The sequence below is a fragment of the Aythya ferina genome (assembly GCF_964211825.1).
Source record: "Aythya ferina genome assembly, chromosome: 9".
Classification (NCBI taxonomy): domain Eukaryota; kingdom Metazoa; phylum Chordata; class Aves; order Anseriformes; family Anatidae; genus Aythya; species Aythya ferina.
In genome coordinates, this window is record NC_140305.1 from 20,596,217 (window position 1) to 20,620,187 (window position 23,971).

The 23,971-nt window shown below is 35.8% G+C and overlaps 1 protein-coding gene across 1 annotated transcript; it reads left to right on the plus strand.

Annotated features, from left to right (window-relative positions):
• The first annotated feature begins 3,237 nt into the window (after nucleotides 1-3,237).
• On the plus strand, nucleotides 3,238-23,456 carry CCDC39 (coiled-coil domain 39 molecular ruler complex subunit). Its single transcript, XM_084529542.1, has 20 exons — nucleotides 3,238-3,375; nucleotides 3,964-4,083; nucleotides 5,193-5,339; nucleotides 6,420-6,578; nucleotides 7,545-7,637; nucleotides 7,723-7,851; nucleotides 9,450-9,641; nucleotides 10,434-10,537; nucleotides 10,907-11,039; nucleotides 13,833-14,027; nucleotides 14,731-14,895; nucleotides 15,399-15,536; nucleotides 16,911-17,119; nucleotides 18,372-18,495; nucleotides 19,141-19,300; nucleotides 20,219-20,325; nucleotides 21,593-21,733; nucleotides 21,878-22,057; nucleotides 22,290-22,387; nucleotides 23,089-23,456. The coding sequence occupies exons 1-20, from the start codon at nucleotides 3,265-3,267 to the stop codon at nucleotides 23,252-23,254; spliced, it is 2,871 nt and encodes a 956-aa protein (XP_084385668.1). The 5' UTR covers nucleotides 3,238-3,264; the 3' UTR covers nucleotides 23,255-23,456.
• The last annotated feature ends 515 nt before the right edge of the window (nucleotides 23,457-23,971 follow it).

Here is a 23,971-nt window from a genome sequence, read left to right on the forward strand (position 1 = left end):
CAAAATAAAATATATATTTCTTTTTTGTATAACAAGTACAAGAAGAGCCGTAAGTTTTAAAGGCAATAAACACTCATTTTACATTTATGTACATTGAATAGGCATAGCGGTCTACATAACTGACAACTCAATTCAGAAGGAATATTAACACAGAAAAAGAGTTTGACAAATTACAGTTACTTTTGTTTTTCCCATTAACCTTAAAAATAGCACTGATACATTTTACAAGGAAAGAAAAAACTCAGTTTATTTTATTTATTTATTTTTTTAGAATAGAAATTATATTTTCCCTTTTAGATAAGGAGTTTGATAACTGTTAAAAAAAAAAAAAAAAAAAAAAACAAGAAAAAAAAAAAAAAACAAACACAACTGAAATACACAGACATGCAGCACCATCTGCTGGACTAGCATGTCTGTCAAAAATTTCTGCACTTACCAAACATACTACTACACGCAAGGGAAGAACAAAGCTATACAAACAAAAGCATAACATGGAGATTTATTTAGTCAGTATCAGGCAAGATAAATTAACGAGCATGGAATTTCCACAAAAATTGTGAAATAATACTCTTTATGCATATAACACTTTATACTTTTCAGACACTATATGTAAATACTGCACTCAAAAAAAAAAAAAGTGGAATATTTATGATTACAACTATTCAGAAATACGGTATGTGGTTTAAATAACTGCATTAAATTGATTGTCTGCATTACGGTAGATGATTATAAATGATCATTTTTTTTTACTGTGTGTTTGTGAACAGAACTGACTGTTCACCTAACAATAAACAACTACCCCAAAATTTGCTTTCTTATTATCAGGCACTATGTGGCCTCATGTGTTATTTAGCACACAAGCTCTGCTTGGGTAATACAAAATTATCATGTGCTCATCGCAGCAACAATACTTTTCATTACAGATTTAAAATTCCTGCAAGATGATTTGCATTTGCTTTTCACATAATGAGTAAGAAAAAGTTCTTGTCCTGGGTACAGAAAGAAGGATCCCCTAACATGTATAGGATGACATGTCATTGCAGTCTGCTGTACATCTACTAGTTTCTGGCATCTTTGAAATTCAACCTTTCCATTCTCTCGGGTCACCTAGCCACACTCTAGCTCTTAGCACGCTCCTTCCAGCAGGTCAAAAAGCACAGTACTCAGCAGGCAGCCCTTTCACCTAACACCTTCCAAACAGCTGGAGCTTATGCCTTGTTATCACAGCAGTGAATCACCTCTGCACTGATCTGTTTTCTGATTATCCCCATTTCTGATACACTACCAGGAGTTGCCGGTCCTAAGAAAATTCAAAAATTTTGAAAAGCCATCCATCTTCACATGTCAAGTTTCTAGAAGTCTCCTCTGCATACTCTGGAATCAAGAATACTTGTATCTTAAGAAGCCTGATTTTTGTGACTATAGAAATTTTCCATCTTCTTTTTGATGGTCATGTATCTTAGCTATGTTTTATCCTCCTGCAGATGATCATCTTTGTCTTGTTTACACTGGTTACGTAGGTCAAATCACTCCACATTCCTCTAGAAGGCACTAACTGCACTCAACAAATCATTTCCAGCATCAGACTGACATCATTGCTGAGCTGCAGACTGTACAAGTGTATGGCAAGGATCTCAAAACACAGCATGTTGACAATCACAACTTCATTCTTATCATAGGGCAAGCAGAAATGTGACAGGAGGCTGCTTGCTCCCTATTACTGCCTCAATCAACTACATTTTCCTGCTGTTTACCAGGACAGGGGTATGATCAGTGAAGTGACCAATTACACAAGATCAACAATAATCTGCAAAACATGACAGGTCGCCATTTTGAAATATTCTCATCAGGCCTGACTTCCACTGTTTTTCTGTGACTTTTCTTCTCCAAAAACATTATTTCATGGGATATACAGATGTTTTAGTCAATATTTCCTGTCAGTGTTGCTACTATGTTATAGGTCTATGTTGTGTGTTAAACCTCACTGCAAACCCCTCACTCTGCCAAACCTTCTGCAACAATTTGTCTATTCTCTGTGCTCAGGCACATTTCAATCATGTTTTGACTGAGTCCTTTAATGTCTTTTCATCTATCATCTCTTCAAAGGCCTGGCAATATTCACCCAAGCTTTTCATGAGAACTTTTTCTGAGAATACAAAACTATCCTTCCTCATGCCGTAGTCTTAGCTACTTCTTGCTGTTTATTCTGCATTCTCCTTTTTGAGAGAAGATTATGCTGGTGTAGAAGAAGCCTGGCTAATTGGATGTTTCAAGCAGACCAGTGAGCAGACAGTTACTGACAGGGTTTCTGCAGCAAGACTACATTTCCTTCAAAGACCAGCACGCCTTTCTTCACCTAGAAATCACAGAATTCAGTAGTACAGGATGATTTTGCAACCCAGAAGTTTAAATGGGTTTAGGTTCAACAAGATACTAGCCCAGTTTATGAAGAATATAGCATTAGTGTTCATAATCTCTGACACAGGAAACCTACCTGTTAGGAGATAATGCTAGAGATCTGTTCAGAAGCTGGACATGTACCATGCATGTGTGGAAGTGTTAGGCTTTATCAACAACAGGTGAGCTGTGCTACATGGTTTGACCCCAGATTTTACACAGCTGTGACAAATTCATGTTCTGTCAGGAAGCACTGAACTAGGGGGAATTCCACAGTGCTGCTAGCAGTGTGTCAGCCAAAGGTGTTTCAGTCTGGAGAGTTCGAGTTCAGCAAGGTTATAGATGAGGTTGTCTTCAGACAACTCTGGTAGCTGCTATAAACAGACCTACTTATGAGCTGATATAAGCACTTAGAAAATTTCAGATTTCTGAGACCAAGAAGGCAGAGAGCATTGAAAAAGGGAAGGGCTGCGTTTTTATAGTCTCATTACAGAGAAGGCAAGTTTTGGGGTCTGGCAGACTGACGGTGTCTGTGGTATCTGAGCTCTGAGGCACAGAAGTGCTGACTGAACGCCCGGGCTGAGGTGGCGCTGCGGGTCCCATGCTGTCCCCTTCCCGGCTCCGGAGGGGCCCTGCAGCCACCACACGGGGCCAAAGAGCCTCGGCCATCCCGGCACCGGCTGTGGCTCCCTGTGGGGCCGTCTGTAGGGCAGAAGACCCGCCGGAGGGATGCCACCAACCGCCGGGGCAAGGCGGGCTGGGCCGGGGCGGGGCGGGAGGCGGCTCCCGGCTCGGCCACCTCCCCTCAGGTCGGTCACCGGGGCCCCGCCGTTGCCAAGGGGCCCGTCAGCGCCGCTGCCCGCGGCCATGGAGAGCACCGGCAGCAGCTCCGCCGCCTCGGTGCTGGCCGAGCTGCAGTGGGACGATGGCTACGCCGTGCCTATGGCCAGCGCGGAGAACAAGGCGCTGGAGGACGAAGTAAGCTGGGAGTGAAGGGAAGGAGCCGGCCGGCGGTGCCCAGCGGCTCCCGAGGAGCTCCCTGCCAAGCGAGGGGGGGCGGCCCTCAGGGGCTGGTGGGGGGGAGGCAGTCCCTCACAGCGCTTTAGCTGCGGGTAGAGAGGGTGCGAAATTTACCAAGTCGGGAAGAAAATAATGAAAAAAAAAAAAAAAAAAAACGCAAGGAAAAATGGGAAGTGAGGTCTTCAGCTAGGTGCCACCTCCCTCAGCAGGGTCGAGCAGGGTCTGGGCCCTCAGCCAGCAGGAGCACTTCGGGACCTACTTGGGTTTGGGTGAAGGATGGTCCAGTGGTGTAATCCCGTGAGAGGTTTGGTTATCTCGGTAAAGAGAAGTACTTAGCGGCTCCAGTGTTTTTCTTTTGAAATCTCATTTTCTTTTTTGAAATCTACCTTTTCTTTTGAAATCTCATTTGATTTCTTTGGAGAATATGTAAGGCAGGCATTACACTTTATTTGGTCAGTAATTGCAGTGACTACATATTTTTAAGTAGCTGCAGGTACAAATCACTCAACTAAAAATGGTTAATTGACAATTCTGACTTTTAAATAGCTGCAGAAGATGCAAAAAGAAAAAATGAACCTTCAAAATCAGTTGACTGACTATGAAGAGCGTATAGAAGCAATGACGTCTCATTTGAAAAATGTAAAGCAAGAGTTCACCTTCACTCAGGTAAACTGATGCATCTGGTAGATCCATTTTACGAGACATATTTAATCCAATTACCTTTCTGTGGTTGGTATCCCCGTCTATTCGACAGGTCTGTTGGAGATTTGTCTGGCCTTTCTTCCAGACTTTCACACTTTCACAAGAAAAGCCACGTGTCTCAGTGCTACGACTTGATGGTCAGTAAAAAGACCATCCTAGATCAAATAGTTGTACCTAGAAAAAAAAAATGCATTTTAGAATTCTTTGTGAATAGGCACTTTGCTAGATTTAAAAAAAAAAAAAAAAAGTAAAGAAAAAATCAGTGAAGAAGAACAGATGCTAAACTTTATAAAGGTCAAGAGTTAATTGTGAAATTCCAATGAAGAGTTAATTAATGGATATGAAGAATGAAATTAGGTAGTTACAGTACAATTCTGCACTTTTACTACAAGGTAATTGGCAAAAATAGATGGTTTAAATTTCTAAAGAGTCACAAGTCAAAGCTGCATACCTTTCAGGTGAAATATGCAAGGTGAAAAAGTCTGAAGAAACTTTCCTGCAGCTGAACAACTTTCATGTCACTATGCTAAATTTGAGTTTTAATTTGCACACGAAGAAAGAGGCCAGAGAAGCTTCTAATAAGTGATAGATTTGTATTATACAGGGAAAAAAAACTCTCAAATCACTTTTTCAGAAAGCTTAGACAATACACTGCTATAGGCCAGCCTGGTGGTGTTTTTTGTTAGCACAAAACACTAAAAGCATTTATTTTGCTGTGTCTCCTGAATCTTACGTAAAGTTGCTGGAGATAAAGAGACTAAGATACGAACTTTTGAAAGATTATGAATTTAGGGTGAAATAACTTTTATATTGGGATTTTACTGCTATAAATGGTTGATCTGTGGATATCTGATATAATTGTGTGTGTGTATGTGTGCATGTGAATAAATATATATATATATCTATATTTGAGATAAAAAAAAACTCCAAACAATATTGTTATTCTGAAAACTTGTATATTTACATGAGAAAATCATGCTATATCTGACTTTAATTTTGGTTGTATGTAAAAAATAAATTTTTTTGGTGTTGAAGACCTATTGTTTATTGTAAAGTAACATATTATTCTCTAGTCTCTTTACAAAGCCAGAGAGAATGAAATTGAAACTGAACAACACTTTAAAGCCATTGCTGAAAGAGAATACGGACATCTTAAAAATGAGATTAAACAAATGGAAGATGAGATAGTTGCCTTAAGAGAAAAGAAAAACAGTCAAGAAGTAAGGTTCCATTTTTTATTTCTTTTTTCAAAAGAACTTCTGCATTGCAGTTAAATTTTAGTACTTTTCTACTCACTTACATTTACGGAAGTAATAGTCTGTATATAGCTATTTATAATTAAAAATTATAAATCATAATAAGTGATCTGGATGTGTTTTGTAATGTAGGTAAGTAGAAAGACACTAAGGATCTCCTTGCATAGACTGATCAAGACTTAGCAAATAATAACTAGGTATTGAAAGACTTCCATTCTTAAAGCCAGATACGCAGCCACGCATCTGTATCACTGTCTTGTTAATTCTTGCAGGTATCTTCTTTGTGTTGTACAAATTAAATTGTTGGTGGCAAAGTTTCTTTCTCCCACAAAATAAACTCAGGGTATGATTTCAAAATGAAAAGTTGCTTTACTTTTTTTTTTTTTTTTTTTTTAAGGTAATCTAATGCTAACTATAACATTTTTCTGTTTCATGGACTTTTTTCTATGAATCATTTAAATTGTTTATTTTTTTCTTATTTTTTTCATTTTTTTTTTTTAAATTTTTTCTTCTCATCAAATCTGTTTGTAATCTCCAGTTTCTTAGAAAGTGTAGCAGAATAAAGATATCCTTGCTATTCAGCTGCATCCAGATTCCATCCTATTTATATTAGGAAGTCTCTTCACAGTCATATGGGACTGTATGTAAATTTGTATGCAGGATCTAAGAACTGGGCCTTAGTGTGTGAGGGAGAAACTTTACCCTGTGATGCCTCAGATCAGTTTATTATGTGGACCTAATATCCTGCATATAGATATGGCTTGCCAGGGGTTGACTTTTCTGTTTGAAATTATTTGCATTTTAGGCTTATGGTAACTTACTGTCTTGTTTCTTCTTTAGGATGTGTGTTTCACACATTTCTCAAGTATAGGACCCATTTAACAAAAACAAAACAAAAAAATACACTATTTACCAGTTATGTTGGAAACCAGATGTGTGTAAACTTGTTACATATGATAGCTTGAGCCAGTTGTTTCAATTACTAATCAAATAAAATGTTAGCCATCTAATACTAACCTTTAAATTTATTCAAATTTTTATTAGAATACTATAAATAAAACCACTAAGAAGTTGGAAAGCTTAAAACAACAGATGAACTGCGATGAGGAACTCCTGGAGAGATGGATAAAGGAATCAAATCGTAAATATGATGATGCTGACGCAATCCAGAAGTATGCAAAAAAAGATGAAGGGAAAATAGGCGTAAGTAGAAATGACAGTAATTTTCAGAAACAAAACAGAACTATTTTTTAGCATCTGAAGACTCTGTTATCAAGTCAGGTAAGACTGACATTTTAAACTCTGATAATTTCCACATAGCTCAAGAGTGCTAAGAACTCCATATAAGGCTCATTTCAAAGGTCAAAGAAAATAGATTTGACAAAAGATGAAAGGTGTAATTGAAGACTAGTTTATTTCTTCATCTGGGTAAAATTTAAGTTTGATGTTTTCTGAGTGCACAAATAGCTAACAAAGCCTCGTAGTGATTAGAAAGCTGAATTACAGTGAATTAAGTGGGGTGTTTGTTCAAAAATGCATGCCAAATATGGACAAGTAATGTCGATTTTCCCATTAGAACAGAAATCTTAATATTACTGAGAAGAAAGTTCACTAAAGCTGCCTTGAAAGTTCACTATTTCACTAAAACTGCCTAGAGTAATGAAAGATGGCATAGACACTCCAATCACAAGTTCAGACTTCTTAAGGGTTAGTTCTCAGATATAATACTAGTTTAGAGATAAGTATCCTTTCTTCTTAGCCTTTAAATGCAGTGGGGAGAAAATTGATTTTTACTCATTAAATACTTAACACAAAAACGTTAGCTTACACAAATAGTCTCACTGCTAAATTCTATGTTAACAAGTCACACAGCATGCTAGGAAGAGTTGAATTAAATAGTTGGTGCTGAGGACTCCATATACACATTATATACATGGTGAAAGGGTTATTTTGGCCTAGCTGCACTCTGTACCTAAGGGCTGACGAGAGATAATGGCATCTTGCATGAAGAAACATTTAAAAGGCTAAGTTCTCAGCTCTTTGTTCTCTAAAATACAATAAAAACAATGCCTCAATAATTCCATCCTTACTTCTAGCAGAAATTTACAAATTTAAGATATTGTATATTTGTTTTCAAGTACGTTACATTTTCATATCATTTCATTTCAGGCACTAACCCTTCAAGTAGAAAAGTTAACCACGCAAGCAAATCAGAAACGCAGAGCTCTTGATAATGAGCGTACAGAAACCATAACTGCTCAGGTTTGTGCATAAGGTTTTTGAAGATACCTTTTTATATATGAAATCTTTAAAATCAGGAATCATTGGGATGCTTTCTTTTAAACAGATAGAGCTTGACAAGACAGCTGAAGATTTTCGCCGAGTTCAGCAGGAAAGGCAAGAAGTCATCAGGCAGTGGGAGAATGCAATACAACAGATGCAAAAAAGAGATCAACAGATTAATCATTGTGCTCTGGTAAGACTGCTGTTAATTGGTTTTATCAGTATATCAGCTTACTTCTGTATCTATGAAATTGATAGGAATTTTGACAAATATACATGTATTTTCATATATTACTGAAATGTACTCAGAATTTATTTTGAAAACAGTCTCTCAGTGTAATAGTGCTCTGCTTGAAGCTATATAAGGTTTAATTTTCAATCTGATATTTGTTGGAAAAAGCAAAGCATGCCAGTTTCAGTACTGTTCTGTCTGATCTAAGAATCAACAAGATGGAGTGTAGTTTCTTAGTGCAAGGACAGTAAGCTGAAATGGAAATAAAATAGCAAGCATTTAGAATCGGAAGAATTAGCATTTCTACTTCTGTGAACAAATGTATGACTAGCATTTCTTTGGTCAGAATTATAAACAATCACATTAAGATTAAAAATTACTCCTTTGCAGAAGTACGTTCAGCAACTGGGGAGAGCTCTTGTAATCAAAAAAGATCCTGTTGAACATTGTGAGTTAGTATTACTTTCTAACAGTCTTCATAGTTTAATAGGAGACGCAAAAAGAAAGTTTTTATCCTTTGTCTGGAGAGGTATCAGATCCTCAGAAAGTTGTGAAGGGCAATAAGAACAGATGCACCAGAGAAAAAACTTGAAGGATCACAGTATAAAGAAGTTTTGTAAATGTGGACTCCAAAGTAACAATGGCTTTTCTGAAGGGGCAGAAGAGCATGATCATATGTACAAGAAGACTCTACCTAAATCCTTAGTTCTGCTAGTATTGCATGTTCTTGCTGAAAGAATTAAACTTTTATATTGTCTATATAAAGTATACTCTTCAGTACCCAACTAGTTTAGGGTAAAACATGGTTCACCCATCATAGCTTAAACAAGCTTAAGATGTAACACTAAAAATATAATCATAGAAATTTTTAAGCCAAGAGAAATACTACCAAACAGAAACCATAATGGTCTAATTTGGCTGAAATATTTTGGATTTTGTAGTATTGCAGATTGTAAGATTCCTAAAAAGAATGAACAACAAACAAATGCATATATTAAAAAACAAAACAACTCCCACCAACACTGACCAAAGAAAACCAAAAAACATTTCTGGCCACCCTTCTGTGTGTTATTAGTTCTACTGATGCTTTTGTAAACTTTGTTGTTGTTAATTAGAACTACAGTACAATTTTCACAGTAGCTAATCTCTTACATAACCATACAAAATACAATTTTCCCTGAATAGATGTAAATGTGTCAGCTAAGGTAAGCATCAGTACTGTTGTAATATACCTCTGCTGTTTTCTTCATTTCAAATCTATCTGAAGATTTATTCACATAGGGTTTTCTTTCCCCTAATCAATCAATACAAATTATTTTTATTTCATGCAAGTTTATAGGATCATATTTTATTTAAATTACTGCTATATTGTGGAAATCGCTGATCCAAAACAATTGCAGGTGTTGTGATGTATTAGTGGGATAAAGTAATTTACAAATGATGTGAAACCTCGGCTATCTTAAGCAAAGGAGCCTTAACAGCAATCTATCTTCTAGTTTTGCCCTTTATTAACCTAACACATCTTAACTAATGCAAGAAATGTTTTTTTATCCTGATAGCTAATAGCAGAGATAAAACAAGAGATGCGAAAGAAAACAAGTGTGCTGAAAGAGAAGACTTCCTTTTTAATGAATGAAACTAATAATAACAAGGAATATGAAAAGAAAATTTCTTCTGCTAAGCAGGAAGCTACTAGCCTCCGGAAAGAATATCAAGCTCAGGATACTTACAGAGTTCAGCTGGAGGAAGAGGTAAGGATGACCAAGAGTTCAGAAAACCAGACTGAAACTATAACTTTTAACTAGGTGGAAGAAATACAGGAATAGAATTTGCTTTTCTGTTCTCATACTAGACTTGAATAATTCAACAAAATTTCTGGGCTTCTTAGTTTACTCTTGATTATTGGGATCTTAACCCTGAACTTAATCCTTTCATTGACAGTGCTGAAGAGAAGCAAACATGCAGCCACTGAGATGAGCTTGTATTCTCTATTCTCTGTATAGCTATAAAATGAATTAATTTTCTCTTAAATGGTGTAACACTATTACAGGCTTCAGAAGGTGTATTTTGCCTTTAGCATATATAGACTACAGTACTGTATAAAGATGAGAGATATCTCTTCTGAATTGGTATCCTGTGCTCTCACAAGTGAGTGTTGATAAACATTTTCACATAACTTTCTAGTCATGAGGCAGTAGGATAGGGCCATCCTGTGAACAAGCCATGCTTTTTTCATACTTTGTTACTTATATTTAATCTGCATTTGTAGCGATGGAATGAGCTGTGTTGCTGTAGTCCGTAGAAGTAGTTCTAAGAAGTACAAGTCTCATGAATCTTTTGAGAAGGGATACACTTGTATTATCTGAGTAAGTTTTCTCTTAACAAGAAAATGGTAATATTGGGCTACTCGACAAACTTGGCAATTAAAAAAAAAAAAAAACAAACAAAAACACACAAAAAACCAACATCTTCAGTTGCATTAATGTTGGATAGCTTTTCCTTAATGGGTGCTTCATGAACTGATATCCTAATTAATTTATTAGCTGGACATTTTGAAATCCAATGTGGACAAAACTGCTTCTGATTTGGAGTCTTTAAGGATACAGGTAACCAATCTGAAGAAGGAAATTCAGAAAAAAAACAACAGGTAAGAAACAGACCTTTGAAATACAGCTTGTAAGAATTACGGATATCATCAGATCCTTGATCTAGCAAAGAACCTTAAATAATGTTGATTATTAAAGCCTGCAGCTTTCTGTTTACTTCATGTCTATTTCATGTCTATTCTACTACTCTGTATTGTAGTTTCTGACACTGGGAAACTTACAAAATATCTCTGGTAACTCTTGTTTTTAGAGGGGATGAAAAGGTCAGCTACGGCCTTAGTTTTTATAGATTTGAGTTTCTTATAGATTTGCTTTCTTAGGCAGCTGCTCAGTATGATACGTTAGTAGGTTTTAGCAGTGTTATATGTACGTTGCACATACAACTTGTTAAATCATCTAATTTTGTTTAGATTAAGCATTCTTAAAGAAAGAAATGCAGGTCTTTCCAATAAGCTGAAGCTTGTGACTGAGAAGACACTCAATTCAGAAGACAATGCCTTGAGGATGGAAGAAATGCTAAAGGAAGAAGAGAAAACCGTCAAGGTAAAATGTTTTTGATAGCTTCTGCAAATGAGGCTTCATTTGAATTTGCAAGCTCTATCTAGAACAAATACTTTTATGTTAAAATGCATTGTAAATATTAATGTGACATGCAGCTACTTCATCAAATGATGAAGTAACCAGCAAGTAGATGGGTCAGTATCTGTGCCAAGAAAACTCTGGAGGAAAGTAAGTGGTCCTAATCCAGCAGATGGTGTCCCCACATATCACATAGGATACTGGAATTGTCATTTTACATATCAGATATAAAACCAGTAGTCTGACTGCATACTGAACAGTGCATTTACCTCTGATACCAGCTAAATGTTACCTACAGCTTTTTGGCTAGATTCAAATTAAAGCTATTTACAGGAACACGACAAATTTTGTTATATGGTAATGTTTTGCTTCTGGTTTGTAACACTATTGAAAATTTTCAAAAACTTATATTGTGCTTAGTTCTTTCAGGATTCATTCAGTTTCATGGGCAGCAAATGTACTTGAAATTCTTGGCCATTGTTTTCCCATCAATAAGGTTACGTACTGTCAGATTATTTTCAGTAACATTACCACTGAAAACTTCTTGGTGTTAGTAAAACACAACCAAAACTTACCAAACTGCAGAGTTAGGATTTTGGCAAGTTGGGATTAAAATAATATCTTGACATGTTTTAAGTCATACTTGGTTGGCCTAATGGCCTCTCGCTATTTTAATTCTACTGCATGATAATTTGATACATCTGTTTTCTGATGATTTTGGCTCTTAAATAATTACTGGCTCATATTAGAATTCATTTTAATGATAAATAAAAATTTTGATTTGGGAATTAGCATATTCAAGGTATAAAATTTGTCTATTTCTTTTTTTAGCGTGTTTAATAGCACTTTATTGAAAAATAACTTTTTGTATTGTAGACTAAGTACAGGAAGAAAAATATCCCAATTCATTATCATCTGATGAACTGAGGTGGCTTTTGAATAAACGCAATGTTGTAATGCAATCATCTGAACTTTCCTGTATTTCAGAAAAAGTTTCTAGCGTTTTGCATTTTGCTCCTAATTCTTTTATTTTACTAGTTAGCTTCTGACTGAACTTGATACAAATCCCTTTTGGATTTTGCTGGACAAATGAGTATTGCATATGCTAACACTTTCTCTACTGTAAGATGAGCAGGTTACATGAGAGTGACAGAGCAGGCGTTCGCTCCATCTGTGCAAGTCACTGTATATACTTCTTTTTCTTTTCTGTTTTGTTTCCTACATCATTTATGTGAAATAATTCATTTAGTAGATGGAGCTTTATTTTTCAAACTTCCTAACTACACAGGCATTAGCTGTTCATTTTAAATATACACGCGCAAACTATAGAGGGGATCTCTTTACTTTATAGAGTTTCTCAAATTACAGACTTTATTAATGTTTTGGTTTTCTAGAGAATTTTAAAACAAGATGAAATGAAATAACTCTCCATTAAAATGAAAACCTTACTTGCTTCTCCTTAAGACTGTTACCAGGGTGGCTAAACCATTAGCAGGGTTTTTCCACTTGTATCTCTGGCGGATAACCTAAGATGACACTGAGCTTGGCAGCTCCACTGCTTCAGGGTGGTATTTTAACTTGGATGCACTATTCTTGAACAATATCTGTACTGTATTAGTCAGAAGGATGCTTTCCATCAACATTAGACACACATGACTATTTGCGGCATCTATTAATTTACTGTGAAGAGATACTTACAGGAACAATGTGGATGAAATCTCACCATTTTATGCTTTAGTTCTCTGATACTTCTCCCTCTTCTGTCTGTGGCAATGCACTGTTGTGGAGTGAAGTTTATTGAATATCCTATCACTATTGACAACCGCACTCAATGATAAAAACAATTTCTATTAAATAAATAAATTTAGATGTGCATGGGCATGATCCTAAGCCCACTGAAATCAGTGCAAAATTCTGTAGGAATTAACAGATTGAGTATTAAACTTACACCTGCTTTTCACTTCTGAGTTATCGATTTGGAATTGCACTTGACAGCACAGTCGAATACAAAAAATTCTGGTGAGAGAGTTTGATTATGAATTCTTCAACTAACTTTACACTGTTACTAAAGCCAGCAAAATGGTTCATAAGCAAAATTCACAATGTATACTTAGAAAATGAAGATTAAGTACATTTTAAAATCAGTTTAAAGAATGAATTCTAAAGTGTTTTTCTGTATTGATTAGAATGTGCATATTCAGAGTCTGTACCAGACCCTACAAAAACAGACCCTACCAAAACCTTATCTCCTGTACCAATTAAGATGCTAAAGGTAACTTGCCTATGTGAATGAGGAACTGATTTAAAAATTTGTAATTACTTTTTCAAACAAAATTAAAATGGAATAACTAAAAATGACATAAACACATATGTACAAACACGAGCTGAGTTACAAGTTTCAATAAACAGTTGAAAAGTTTTGTGTTCTATTTCTCCAAATACTGACATATACTAGAAGCAATAAGCATCCTTTTTTTTTTTTTGAAAGGATGACAGGAATTCAGTTTTCTGAAAGGCTGAAAACAATACCATTCCCATAATGGAAAGAAAAGATCATGTAATAGTAGAGTAGAATCCAAGTTAAAACAAACAAACAAATTTCTCTCTAGAAGTCAAAGATTTTTCTTGACAGCCATTTTAAAGACCTATTAAATTCCACGTTCCTATTAATATAGTATTGAATTTTTTTATCTTCCTATATGTGATCAATAAATCATCACAACTTACTTATGTACTTAACAATTAATTTGTCATCAGGAAAAAGAAACGGAACTGAACAAGTTAAAAGAACAATTTTTCAAGAAAACTCAGGAGTTAAAGGTGCAGAAAGACAAGGAGACGTGTGTTCTGGCAGAAATTGAGGGATGTCGAACATCACTTAAAAATCTTAATAGTCGTCTGCACAGACTTGATGCAGATGCATTAAAACAACAGGAATTAATGTATAACCAGGTAAAATATGAATATCCTTTAATATCATGATTGTTCCTTGGGTTTAATCAGAGTAAACTGCTCAAGTTCCATAATCTTTGCCAGTATCTTAGTTTCCAAAATGCTAGGCAGTATTAATCTGAAGTATGCATTTGTCTCTAGTTGTATTAATAAAAATGAAATAACTGATACTTGCTATGTTTCACCTATATTATGTGCATGTGTGTTTCATTATTTTTTGTATCTGTTGCTTTACCCACTAATTTCTCAAATCAATTCTTTACTTTGATCCCTGTGAACTGCAGACACCTCGGGGTAAATTTTTAAAGCAATACAAGAGGTACATGCCAAAATCCTTTTATTTACTAATTGGATTTTGTGCAAATTTCCTATGCAACACTTTGAAAATTTGTTCTTTTATATTGGCATCCACTGGTAACAGCAAAATGACAACTTTACTGTAAGCCTCCCTTAGAGCAGACTGTGCTGAGTGTGCTTTGTTATTCTAGAAGATTACTTCTGAACCATCTTTGCACATCACTCATCTAAGAATATTTTGCTAATGTTTCACATTTATGAGGCCTATAAGCTATAAGTTATTATAAAACAATGGTTTAATTAGGTGACTATCCTAAAGCAACATTTAGATCTAGCATTCTAGCTTTATAGGAGGGCTGTAATTGCTTATCTCAGACTATTAATTCTCCTAAAATTATTTTAACAGGATTTTTACATTCAGCAAGTACAGAGACGGCTGTCACGGTTAGAAGGGGAGGTAAATACAGAAGAAAAACAAGTTTTGGAAGCAAAAATTGCTGAACTTAAGAAAACCTTAGAAGAAAAGAAAAACACATGTGATGTTTTACATGCACAGCATAAGAAACTTCAGGTAACTTCCTTAGAACTTCAGATTGACTGTGTAATAGCTAGAAATGATGTTCCCAGGCTGGAGTATTATCAAAGTTAGGTGGTTTTATCAAGATGAACTAAGAGTATCAAAAGTCCTGGTTAGACATGCCAAGTGTTTTTTTTTTTACATAGACCAAAATACATGAGTATATTAGTATTGCTTTATTGGCTGAAAGATCTATATTGAAAAAATAACAGTGACTGGAATCCAAATAAAACAAGCAATTACATGAACATTGCAACAGCACTTTGCACCAGGACTGCAGCGCTCTTGGCACTGCTTGCACAACAGAATATGGACAAAAGATGGTGATTCCTGCTCCTAGCACTTAAACAAAAAAAAAATAGTGTATATATGTGTGTGTGTGTATGTAAACAAAAATTAACTGGTAGGTTTTGGTGTGACCTGCATTTAATGAAATAAATCGTATATTTCATATATATTCATATAATTTAATGAAATTAAATTATACTTGCAAACAGAGTGATGTCCAGCTCATCAAGAGGGCAATGGAAAAGACTGGAGAAGAAGCAAATGGTCTGATGATCAAGATAAATGAACTAAATCTTTTCAATGAGAAATCAGATCAAGAATTAAAAAAAGCTAAAGCCATTAAGCAGGTACAGTATTACTTAGCAATTTTTATAACACCGTGTGTTTTTTTGTTGTTTTTTAAAACACAAACTCATGAGGGTGGTGTTTGTCTCTGATGGTGCTATGTTTGTAAGAACCTCCTAGTTTTTTGTCTTACACCTTCCTTCCCAAACTTTGAAGTCACTTTCATAGCTATTATCTTACTAGACAAAGCGTTTCTCCTGTTGGCGGGATAAACTTTCTTTGGGTTATCAAATTGATCTGACATCATCTACATCACAATATCTACCTCGTCAGTGGTATTTTTTCTTGTTTTCCTAAGAAATGACAGCTTTGTAAGTAATTAAGAAAAAAAAAGTATTTGTTGCTCAGGAACGTCTTTATCTAGGACTCAATTTTGATTCTCAATTGTGACACTAATGATCTAAGACACTCATAAGTTTAGTTCTATTTCCATATTAAATTTTGATACTTTTTCCATATATGGCTTGGATCTATCTATTCCATCTTTAAGGAATTAGTAACAAAAAGGAAGTTCCTTTCTCCATATTTTGACAAACAAAAAAAAAACAACATAGCAATGGATTATACTCCCAATTGTCTAATTACTGCACATTTTTTCCTTCAATAAGCTCTAAGCTTCCTAAAGGAAGCACTAAGACAGCAGAGCCATGCAGGATCTGAGTAGCAGGGGAAAGCATTTTGCTACCAGCTTAACTCGTGCACTTGCTGCTCAGTGAAAACTCTCTTTCCATCACCCAGAATTTTTCTTTGGGATGAAATTCAGGGGAAAAAAAGAAAGTAGCTGATGGCATAACAGAACTTGGAGTGAGGAGGTGGGGTAAGGTTACAGAGTTTGGAATCCTTAACTGATTTTTTTATGGTTAAAAGTGTTTGCGTGCTAATGAATGTATTACTTACTGCTTTGAATGAGCTTTGGTGTATATATAAGTTTGATCATATAACAGTATGACCTGTAGACCTACAGAATCTAGAAAATATTCCAGGATGATTGTAATAACTCAAGTTAGATATTAGCTACTTCAGTAAGTTCCTGGTAAGGTCTGCTTAATTTCCTTGAAACCATCTGTTATGTTCTTCCATTCATAATGCTGAACTGAAAGTTGTAGATGGAAAAGTCTAACAACCCACAACTCAGTCTGAATTTGAATAAAACCATTCAGGAAGCTATCTACCCATATGCACTAACCACGCAAACCGTTAGCAAATGAGAAACTAAGAACCTCTTAAATACAGAGCAAAATGACTCTTACAGTTGTATATATAAAGGATAACACAATAGAAGCTTACTATATTTTAAAAAAATACTCCTTATTAACTCTTATACCTTAATTAAAAGTGATGCTTTCTTATTTTGAGACCTTTTTGGTATTTGTTAGGAGATGATGATTGAAGATAACCTCCTAAAACTAGAATTGAAACGTCTTCAAGATACTCTGTGTAATAAGACAGAGCAAGTTCTAACACTGGAAAAACAAAAATTGGAGATAAACAAAGCCATAGCAGAAAGAACTGAGGAAATTAAGGTTCATAAGGCAATGCTGGATTCCCAGATCAGACTTGTGGATCAGGAACGACAACGCATAAGGTAATTATGCTTTATTTTAAAAATCTCTGTTGCAGCAACTCAAAATCACCAATATAACTTAAAACATACTGTAAGATATTTCCCTAATAATCCTCCAATTCTTTCATCTTCAACGTAATTTAGAAAAAAAAAAAAACACACAGAGCTTGTAGGGTTTTTTTGTTATTAAATTAACAGTTGCTAAAAAAAAAAAAAAAAGGAAAAAAATTATCAAGTACCTTTACAGGGGAACTTGTTTAAAAAGAGAAGCATTTTACCCAGTTTTACCATTTAGAGGAATTGAGGGTAAAGAACATCTTCTTCTGAGTCATAGAGTAAGACGGTTGAGGCTACTGAGCAATCTTTTCTCTGAAAACCAGCTTGCAGCTTTAACCACTAGGCAATTTCTCAGTCTTTACTGTCCATTATAACTGGTGAACAAGAAATTCCAGTTTGTTCTGTTACTGAAGATTAATTAAAAACCTGCTGAGGTATGTATGTCTTATTTCTTGCCCATGTATTATGATATGGGAGATGCCCTCTTACAAAGCAACCACATAAAGATCACTTTTCCCTTCTGTAATAATCGCTGGGAAGTATTTGGGGCAGGCTTTAGCTCTGAAATACCAATACCTCTATCTAGCCCCAAATCAATGCTCAACAACCGATCTGGTGAAGTCTGGCAGGCTTATTTGCTCTTCTGCTAACCACACCCCATGTAATCGGAAATTAGAGTGATTTAGTGTGACTAAAGCTAACTGCTCACTGAGAGTGCAGACTGGATTTTTTGTGTTTTTTGTCCTTTGATAATTACACAGTTAATTGATACTTCCATGTAATTCGATTTGGGGTTGTTGCCTGCTGTTGCTTATGCTCATCTAGTAGTGGCAATATTAAGATAGCAACAGCAGGGGGCAGCTTGTACAGTTGTAGGATTTAAATGCTACCTTTAAATATATTCAGGGAGTTCTGTGGGGCAGCCTCTCATGATGTGCTGATCTGGAATATGAAAATAAACTTGTCTCATTTTAGAAGTGTAATAGAACTGTAGGTAAAAAAAAAAACAACAAAAAACACAGAAAACCTGTGGCTAGGAGAACACAGAAAGCATCAAAAGCTAGGAGCAGCATACCTGCTGCCTTGCCTGCAATCTAATAGATGGACAGACTGCTGGAGTAACACCAGTAATTTAGACTGCTATAGCAAGAACTGCCCAAAAAACTCCTAGACAAACATCTTCTCAAGCTATTTATTTTTCCGCAAAATATATCAGTGCTGAATTTCAAGATCGCCTAAGTAAAATCGATAAACTGAGATGCAGATACGAAGTTCTTACTGTTGTCATGATGCCACCTGAAGGAGAAGAGGAGAAAACCCAGACCTACTATGTAATTAAGGTATTTTATTAACATTATAATTCATTATAATTTGAGTATTTAAGTTACAGATTTCCCTGGGCTCCATTCAAATAACTAAGACAACCTCCTTGACTACTGCTTAACTTCATCTGTTTTACATTTTCTGACACTGATTATTTAAGTCATACAGCAGTTTCAGATGAATCTGTGGTCAGTCCTAATGTTAGCAGACTTAATTTCAAACTTCATTCGAATAATCTCCATAACATTACCAGGCACCAAAGCGAGACTGATAAGCCTGTAATAAACAGGGTCTTCTTTCTTACCCTTCTTGAAAACGAGGACAACATTTGCCAGCTTCCAGTTGACTGGGACTTCTTCAGATTCCCAAGACTTTTGAAAAATAATTGAGAAGATGTCTTGCAGTGACATCAGCCAGCTCTTTCAGTACCCTGGGATGAATCACATTGGGCCCCATTATGTGCATCTGAATTCCCGTATTGTAAACAACTACTCTTGCCAGTTACCTTGTAACACAAATCTCAGTCCAATCCTGATGACATCAATAATCTCAACATCTACTGCAGATGTTAAACCCTAAATTTTGAATGTATTTTTAATGTATAATTGTCCTAATGTTTTTAGTATGTATTCAGTCACCTCAAGTATCAGTTTTATTTTCAGGCTGCACAGGAAAAGGAGGCCCTTCAACGTGAGGGTGATGATTTAGATGCAAAGATCTGCAAAGCTGAAAATGAAATTGTAGCTCTGGGAAACACTCTGCGCATACTTAATAACTGCAACAGCAATTACCGAAACTCTTTCAAAGAAGTCACTGAGACAAGTATGTAAAATGTAAATTGCTGTTTGCTGTACAAGTTACGAATGATGGTATAGCTCTGGCATACAGTGGAGAAATTCAGTGGCGCAAAATAATGAATCATAGCCAGACACAAAACAAATTACTGGGAAAAGTCATTACTGGGAGAAAGGAAGGCCCAGTGAAATATACAGGACTGGTATATAACACTGCACAGTACAAAAAGCGCTACTTTATCTGCAGTACTGCATCTCACACTGCTACTAATTCAAATTCTGGAAGCAGAACAAGCTGTAGCACTGGTCAGCTTCTTCTGGTGTAGACTGAGCTAGCTTGATCACAACCCAGGGCAAGCAGGCTGCTTCCAGTGGCAGCTGGTACAGCCAGTAACAATGGTAACAGCGAGAGTTAGGTGCATTCCAGTGATGCTGACACACTAGCCACAGTTATACCTGATTTTTGCATGGAAGAGGAGGGAAAAAGTAGTAACCTGTCATCTGGGGAGGTAATGAGGAAGAACAAGAGAAATTGCATTGTTTTCTGGTAGCGTCAGAAGTTTAAAATTAAACAACCAAGCTACAAATGTTTGGATGATGGAACTCTCTCTCAAAATTCTGCAAAATAGCTTCATCTGTTGCTTGCTCTCCTTCAGTGAAACTTCACTGAGCTTATAAAAAGCACAAGCAATTACATAAATGTAAGGCTAGAAAACAGTGCCAGAGGCAACTTCTGTGTTTTTTTTTGGCTTCTGGAAACTCTGGCTTTAAAGTCATTATCTTTCATGAAGTCAGTTACTTTTTCCACAGTGATCTGGAACATACTGTAACAGTAATATAGTAACACTCTGTGATGCAGTTAAAGTGCAACTTCTTTTAAAACGAAAATTGAGTTGTATAGAGTACTTGCTCAGTGTCAACTCTGCCTCTTTGTTTGGGATCACAGGTGAGGAGTATGAAGAAAAACTGAAACTAGAAGAGGAGAAAAGGGCTGCTGATGAAAAATACAGATATAAACGAAGACAGATCAAGGAACTTCAGGAAAACCTCCAGGTAAAATACAAGCAAAAGTCCCAGTTAGTCAAGGCTGCAGGATGTTGCCACACAAACCATCTCATTAAAAGCATAGAACATTCTGGAACAATATTTTGCCCATTCTCTTTTACATCATATAGGTTGTATCAATGGATACTTTTTTTTTTTTTTTTTTTTTTTTTAAGAAGGCTCTACATCTCCTTTCAATAATCATTTAAGTGCTTATCTGAATTTCCTCAAGTCACAATGAAACTCCAGGCTTTTTAGTCAGGTACACCTTGAAGTTTTGAAATCCCAGGTTCACAATGGCAGATGCTCCATGCTGGCATCCAAGAAAGGAGTTGTATTTTCATGTAGTGTACTGCATCATCCTGTCCAGTACTACATAATTTAAAATCCACACATACGCTCTTCACTATATTTTTTTTTTTTTTTTTATATTTAGCACTAATTATGTTGCAGTTTGTGTACACAGTATTATACATGTAGTTTACCAAAAAAGAGAAAAGAGAAAGCAAGCAGGTTGAGCACTAAATGTGGGGAAAGGATAACCTGCATTCGGTGTCCCCATCAGGGACTTGTTCTTGGCTCCCCTTGTAATAAAAAAGCACACTTGGCGCTTACAAAATAACAACACTTAACTTTAACATATATCCCACGTGATTATTCTAGGCCCTGAATTGCTAGATACAGGTCAGCAAGCACTCTTTTTGGTCATTCTACCACAGGACATAGACCCCAAGATTGAAGAAGAGGGACGCCTATCCTCAGCAGGGAGTAAGCCCTAGGGTATAATGAGGTGTTAAAACATCCCCTTTCCTACCCTTTTATTTATTTAAAAAAAAAAAAGAGCCACCCTTATGGAGCTGATTTTATTCACACTAGTCAAAAGGATTCAATCTTCTCAGAAGAAACAAATGATTGTTATTTTTCTTAGGACAGGTTGTACTGGAAAGTTAAGCACTGCAATGTTCAGTACTACGCCACATAAATCCTTTGCAGACACAACTCACAGCTACATCCAAAACCACCCATCTGTAATTTCATCATTAGTACTTTTAAAGTCTGTGTTAATATACTGAAATAGCTTAGTGCTCTTTGTCCACGTATTTATCCACTGAACAGTCTGACAGGCATAGTTGTGTTATCATTAGTACTAACTGCTTGAGCTACATTTATAAACAAATTGTCAAGAGGATCTGTTATTGCTCCTAAGTAATATAAAAATTGAATGACATCAGAACTATTTTATAAATTAAAAACAATTACTCAAATGAATTTGCAGAGCATGGAAAAAAATTTGGATATACTACTGAAGCAGGAGGCCTTACTCCAAGAGCAAAAGAAGGAAAAACAAGCCGTTATATTGCAGCTGAACAAAGACATAGAAGAACACAAGCCAAAACTAGAAAGGGTTATAAAACAGGTCTGTATGTCGATTACTGATGACTTCTAACTTTATAGTGATAAACAGCAGTATGGTTAAAACCACAACATTTAAACTCAGCAGGTTTCTTTAAGAGTGCTGCATTTTCATAATAGCATGTTTTAAACTTATGTATGTTAAAAGTGTTCCAGGCTATCCAGAGAAATTCAATCTCTAAAGAAAACTAAAACAGAAACACAGGAAGAAAGAGACATTGATCTGCGTGCTTTGAAAAACTTCAACAAAACCATCAACAAAGTGTTAGCTGATGTTCTAGAAGCAAATCCTGATTTAACTACATCCTTTCAAAAGTACTTTCACCAGGTGAGCTTTCTGGTTAACTGCGCCAAAATTTTGACTGATAGCTAAAGTCTACTGATGAAGTGCCTTTTAAGGGCATGTCCTTAATTCAACAATAAAGTATACTTACGGGAAAACAGCAAAAAAGTGCTCATCTGCTTTCAATATAACTTCAGATACAAAGGATTATAGTTTCCTGATATGCCCAGGCCATCATACAACCATTTTAAACTTTTTTTCCCCTCAAATTTTCTAGTTCAATTTAGAGCTGCCTACAATTGCTTCTGTTGGTGGTAGTCAAAGTTCCCGATCACCGTCCACGCAAAGCCTACAAAGCTCACTAGCTTCTAGCAGGTAAGTGCTAGCAGTGTCTTTATTTGTTTGTTTTGTGGGGGTGGAGGGATGGACACAACACCAGTAGCCATTTGGTTTTGTTTTTAATTTAAAGCTTAGACCAACAAAATTATTCCCTACATGATAGCATTCCTCACCCTTGCAGGTTTTCTCAATCTTGTCACTGCATACTGAACACTCTATTAAAATGTGTCTACTTATACTCTCCCTCCTTTATGTTTACTAGTTATTTTTTGTTTTGTTAGCACACAATTAAGTTTACTTCGGTATCCATCACAGTTTAAAATAAAACAGTAACTGCAAAAGAAGTACACTGTCCTCTCATTTAAAAAGGGTTTTACGTTATGAAAGCACAAGTTTGAGCTCCAGCCGAACTTTGCACTTGATTTTGTGAATGCCATTTCCTATTTCATTAGGCAAGATATATATTATCTATACACTACTTTATTGATACCTTTTCCCTCTGTTCATCATACATTTGACTAGCAGTGCTGCTTGAAACATACTGAATCAGCTGTGATCTAACAACATTACCCCAGGTTACTTAAACCATGGCAACAGCTACAAAGATTTTTGTAGTGGATTTGCCTAGAACAAACGCTGGTGCTGGCTGGCTTTATGTTAAGCCACCATTTAGAAGCTCCGCCCTCTTTTTAAAAACAATGTTTCTGTATACTGATGAGTAAATTTTTGTCTTTCAGATCCTCCAGAAGCACAAGTTCCGGCTCTAGTCAGACTTCATTGCTCAAAGTGATAGACCTGAGCTTATCTGTCGACACTCCTGCAGAAGCAGCTGCTGCCAGTTCACAGCCATCCAGTAGAACTAGCAACTCTGACAGTTACAACCACGGAAGAAGTCCTAAGTAATCTTCAGAAGGTGACAGTGAAGGCTTTACACTATTTAAAGCTTCTAAATTGGTTAAGTTGTAGCTTAATTCATACAGGTCTACTAGCAATCGTAGCACTTCTATCTGAAACATATGTTTTAACTTCCATCAAAAGTATGCAATATGTTGTTTAGGAGAAATTTTAAGCATATGTTTTACATAATAAATTAATCTTTAAACTACTTTATTCTTTTGCTGTTGGATAACAAAAGATCTGCGAAACCCTTCAGAAACTCTTCATTTGCATTCTTAATGATAGTGGCTTTGACGTAGTTAGCTACCCTTAATTTCCGTAAAATTACTGCTGCCTCAAAGCTTGCACAGGTAAGGTACTCCCAAGTAGTCAGCTGACTACAGCATGCTTATTCTGTACTTGCAAAAACTAGAGTAGGGGCAGTGATGATGTAAAAGAAGCAACAAGATTAACCCATGTAACAAAGATCTTAGTTTTTCATTTAAGTATTCTCCATCCTTAACAGCAATATGGAGCACTTGCAAAAACCTGGGTAGATTTTTTTTTCCTCAAAGTTTTGTTTCCATGTCAATCTTGACTTTTAAACAAATAGTCATTTCAGATCATATCTTAATCAAAAGATGATGACAATATAAAATTAAAGTCAATAAAACTGTACTACTTTGCAAAATTACACAATGTCTTTTTGGCAACTGACATATTAGGAATTACTCTGAAAACTTG

What these genes read in the sequence shown, in the direction of transcription:
- CCDC39 (XM_084529542.1), top strand. Translation starts at nt 3,265, where the DNA reads ATGGAGAGCACCGGCAGCAGCTCCGCCGCCTCGGTGCTGGCCGAGCTG. An exon ending in AGGAATTAATGTATAACCAG is followed by an intron (nt 14,028 to 14,730) that starts GTAAAATATGAA and finishes TTATTTTAACAG; the next exon opens with GATTTTTACATTCAGCAAGT. An exon ending in AGCTCACTAGCTTCTAGCAG is followed by an intron (nt 22,388 to 23,088) that starts GTAAGTGCTAGC and finishes TTTGTCTTTCAG; the next exon opens with ATCCTCCAGAAGCACAAGTT.